Genomic DNA, 5000 nt, shown 5'->3' with positions numbered 1-5000 from the left:
AGAAAATACTGTATGTCTTTGAAACTGTGCAATGCTTCACTTTGACTTGATAATTCAGCTCCCACACACCAGCATTTCTGAGCAGCCAATTTGTGTCCATTCTTAAGCTCATCTTAATGATCTTAGATTTATAAAATGTACTTTCTTTACATACTGTACAGTGCTTAGAATTATTCTTGTCAGGGGAGCCATACAGACCATTAAGTCCTGCGGTGGGGTAGCTTGAGACTCATTGTTATTTATTTTTGCCTTGCGGAAACAGCTCTATTAGGCTTTCTTGCTGCTTTTGGGAAACTATATTTGTAATCTAAGTGCTCTAAAGTTGCTAGCATTTTTTGTTTTACATTCCGAGTTACGTTAAGATTTATTTTTATTGATAGTAGGTTTACAGGAAATGGGGAGAGTGACATGGACCAAATGCCATCAGGATCGCGACAGGCTGTCAGGCTACTTTGAGTTAAAATAATCTTCAATCTCCTGAGTTTACAATGTACTAAATGTGTGTGTCTGTATGTGACCTCAGGAGCTAGAGAAGGAGAGGACAGACCTCCTGGAAGATGTGACAGCTAACAAGAGAAAGATGAAGGAACTGGAGGACAACCTGCTGTATCGGCTCACAAGCACACAGGCAAGCAATTGTATCTAAAGCAGCTGCTTCTTAAAATGCCCGAAATGCATTTGGCTACGGACCCCCATCATCTCAAAAATATTTTGTACCAGTGTCCAGGGACCCTCAGAAGCAAATATTTGAGTTGTTTGCTTAAACTGTATTTATTCAAAGATTTTCACACAAAAAATGCAGGTCTACAAGCTCATAACGCGGCACAAAGTGATGTGCTATATGAGCTTGTACAGTATATCTACTATTTTTGAATCGCCAAATATGGTCCAAGTTGTTAAAATGATTGTGTCACTATATTAACACATTTTTGTTGGGGACCCCACCAAAGACCCCTGACACCAATACTGACACCAATAATATACTGTACAACTGGGACATTGGATAGCATCAGTGAAGACAACATACTATAGACAATTTCTCCATTTCTCATTTCAGTTTATTAAAAGCTGTATTTTAGTTACTGTAACTTAACAGTATGCCTTAAGAAAGAAGTATGAAATGGATTCTACCCGTACAAAAGTAGAATTTACTAGAGTTGAAGATATGTGACTTGGTTCAAAATATATAAAGTAGGCCTACATAGTTTCACATAAGGTCGAGCTTGTAGATTCACTATCTTCGCTTAATGTTCACCTGTTTTTGCGGGGAAATACATTTTTATTATTATGATAAAAATAAAATCGGATACTGATACAGGTATGTTTATAATTCTCCCCCTGCCCAACACCTTGATGATATAAATTGAACGGATAAAACTCCTATTCCCCTTGTCCAGTGATCACTAGTAGTGCACGATGAGAGTCTGATTAGCGCCCTTGGAAACGCCAAGCGCCAAGCGCTGATATAAATTGAATGGATTCAAGCTAAATCCTTGTCATTTTCCAACTCCTATTCCCGTTGTCCAGGGATCCCTGGTGGATGATGAGAGTCTGATTATCGTGCTTGGCAACACCAAGCGCACAGCTGAAGAGGTCAATCAGAAGCTGCAGATCGCTGCGGAGACTGAGATCCAGATCAATGCCGCAAGGGAGGAGTACCGGCCAGGTACGTAGCTCACCATCAAGGCTAGGATCATTCAAGCTTTTGGGGGGGGGGCAGTGATGGAAAAATATACTCAAATTTGTTACTTAAGTCAGTGGTTCTCAAACTTTTCAGGCCGCGACCCCCAAAATCATCATATTTTAACTGGGGACCCCCCCACCCTGACGAGCACTAAGAGTTGAGGAATTACAATTTGTACAACACGGTTCTATTGTGAAAATAGAAGATCTACATGCGAGGCGTTGTGAGCATGTATATCTGCTATTTTCTCAATTTCTTTATCTAATATTTAACTCTTATACTGCTTTGGACGTTCCCGTTCGCCCCAATTCTCGAGGTCGCGCCGCGCCAATACGGCCGTTCGTTCGTTTACCTTGTTGATGTCCGTAAGCTGATGAGGGGTCGCGCCGCCGTGTACTGTAATCACATCGTCCGCAGTGATGGTCTTAAAAATCCATTATGCGTTAACATCAACGGAGACCAATTCTCTTCCGTGTTGATTTTCTCTGGCCCTGAGGCTCTGTGGCCAGAGACTGCTCTCAATGTATGGCAAGCCATGCTGGCCAAATTCACATTAATTCTTGCATGACGCCGCCCTCTGCTGCCTGGTCTGCGAAAGTGCAGACCAGGCACTTAAAAACAAAAAAAACAAAAAAAGGTAAGCCGCTTTTTGATGGCACCAGACCCAATAAATAAATAAATAATCTGGCAGTAGTAGAGTTAACAGTTTGGTCATTCTTTAATTTGTCATTTTAGAGGTATTAAAAAGTCCTTAAGTCACTTTAGACAGATACCCTTTATACACTTAAACTTTATGTCGGTTTGTTAACTGTATAGAGAGAAAATAATGTTGCACATTAAGTTATTCATCTGGGGACCCCCCAAAATAATTTGGGGACCCCTCTGGGGGTCCCGGCCCACAGGTTGAGAACCATTGACTTAAAGGAGCTATAGTCAACTTTTTCTTGAAAAACGGATGCTAAAATAAAAATAATTTTTCGAAAATATTTTAGAAATAAAAATAAGCTTCATACATGTGTTTCTATTAAAAATGACCACAAAAAGCGTAAAATAATGATAAAATAATCATTTTGGCCATTGTCGGGCCGACACTTTGTTTACATCCTAGTCTGAATAGGCTAGAACACATATATGAAGCTTATTTTTTTATAAAATATTTTCGAAACATTATTTTTATTTTAGCATCCGTTTTCCAAGAAAAGGTTGACTATAGCTCCTTTAAGTACTGCAGTGCAGAAATACTCTGTTAGGCTGAAGCCACACCAACGTACCTATGAGGGTTGAATCTCCAATCCGCCAATGCATTTCAATGAGAATGGAGCGTTTTTTTGTGTTCAGAAATGACTTAAGTAAAAGTATAAAACTATTGGCATCAAAATCTACGAAGTGCCACACATGAAGCAGAAATCTTCAATTTCATGTTTTCAAAATGTATTCAGATTATTTGAAAATAGCAGATTGGGTATTTGAAAATAGGGCTGAAGTGGTTAATGTTTTGTAATAATATTATAAATCTACAAAGTAACTAGTAACTAAAGTTCTCAAATAAATGTACAGTACTCTCTAAATGTATTGTACAGTAAAAGTACAATATTTGGATCCGAGATGAAGTAGAGTAAAATACATTGGAAATAATCAAGTAAAGTACAAATACCTCATCATTGTACTTAAAGGGATATTTCACTTTCAAAAAAACTTTTGGTATATTTATCGTCTAATCCGGCTTTTATGAACACCCGGAGCAGTTTTTAATTTGCTTGATTCAATATTCAGATATTTGATGTAAATGTTACCAGGCCCTCCAGGCCCAGGGCCTCTCCCCACACACACCCATTGTAACTTTAAACTTCATTTTAACTATGATAGATTCATTAAAAACACACATTATTTTTTTTCTGGTGACTCATATTACCCTCCTAATTCGTGAGCAGGCCATGTTTTTTCAATAACTTTTTTCATTTATTTTTAATAATTATTTTTTGTATTTAATTTTTTCCATTTTCCCAAATAATTATTAAAAATAAATGAAAAAAGTTATTGAAAAAACACGTCCTGCTCACGTATTAGGAGGGTATTATGAGTCACTAGAAAAATAATGGGTGTTTTTAATGAATCTATCATGGTTAAAATGGAGTTTGAAGTTACAATGGGTGTGTACATGTCGAGAAAAGCCCATAAGGTGTTTCCCTGTTGAAAGTGGAATATCCCTTTAAGTACAGTACTTAAGTAAATGTACTTAGTTACTTTCCACCACTGTTGGGTTGGATCCAATCCTTTTCACAAACAATTGGCAAGCAAAACCAACACTTATTACTGCAGCGGGATTGCAATATGGCTCTTTTTCCTGATTGGTTCCATTGGCCAAGCAAAGGTTCAGTCCGGCAAATCAGACGCATCTGCCAGCAGAAATGTAATTTGCTTGTGAGTAATCTACTGACACCAGCCTTGTCAAGGTTAATCAGTTTAGCTACACTGAAAATCTAAATTATTTGATATTCGTGTTTGAGTTGAGTTGAGTTGCAAGTATTGTGTTAACTTCTTTTCCCTTAGTCCAGGGGTCTTCAACGTTTTCAGTCCAAGGACCTCTTAGCAGAGAGAGAGATGAAGCAGGGACCCCCTCTACATAATTGTATAAATGTGTGATGGAGATTCTCATCGATTTTATAGATAGATTCATAGACTTGTTTGACACTTAACCACTTAAAATCATAAATGGACGATACTTAGTAAACTTGACCTTTCACTCTGTACTTGGTCTGCTCTTTTTTATCCCTATACCAAACCTATTAACCAAACATAGCCGATCTACAAGCTCTCAACGCCTCGCGCTGCAAGGCGTTGAGAGCTTGTAGATCTGCTATTTTTGGCTGAAGTTCTCATCAGAGAATAGGGATGCGAGGGTTCAATTGTTCATTTAAAATAATTATCCTATCACACAAGGATTTGGCAGCCCCCCTGCAGTAATCTGAGGACCCCCTAGGGGTCCCTGACCCCCTGTTGAAGACCCCTGCCTTAGACATTAAACAAAAGGTGGCCAAAACATAATATGTGTCTTTGTCTCCCAGTTGCCACCAGGGGCAGTATCCTCTACTTTCTGATCACAGAGATGAGCATGGTGAATGTCATGTATCAAACATCTCTAAGACAGTTCCTGGGACTCTTTGATCTTTCTCTGGCCAGGTAAGGGAACGTGTTGGAGTATTGGTTCATAGGCTCATGAGCATGAATTGCTTTTTAACTGACATTAGCGGTTAAATTACATTACCAAATGCAACAACACAATTATTGTGTATCATCAGAGTAGACACAGAAAGAG

General features: G+C 38.5%; 1 protein-coding gene across 1 annotated transcript in view; it reads left to right on the top strand.

The window, feature by feature from the left end:
- dnah5 (dynein, axonemal, heavy chain 5) overlaps positions 1-5000 on the top strand; it is a gene marked incomplete at both ends in the record, with an annotated part of 181417 nt that overhangs the window by 153183 nt on the left and 23234 nt on the right. The window contains 3 exon segments of the mRNA XM_080749007.1: positions 524-628; positions 1528-1666; positions 4750-4864. Coding sequence (XP_080605133.1) covers positions 524-628; positions 1528-1666; positions 4750-4864 — 359 coding nt within the window.

The sequence above is a fragment of the Nannobrachium achirus genome, assembly GCF_963921795.1.
Source record: "Nannobrachium achirus genome assembly, chromosome: 2".
Lineage (NCBI taxonomy): Eukaryota > Metazoa > Chordata > Actinopteri > Myctophiformes > Myctophidae > Nannobrachium > Nannobrachium achirus.
The sequence above is the reverse complement of the archived record's forward strand: the minus strand, read 5'-3'. Positions and strand labels throughout refer to the sequence as shown.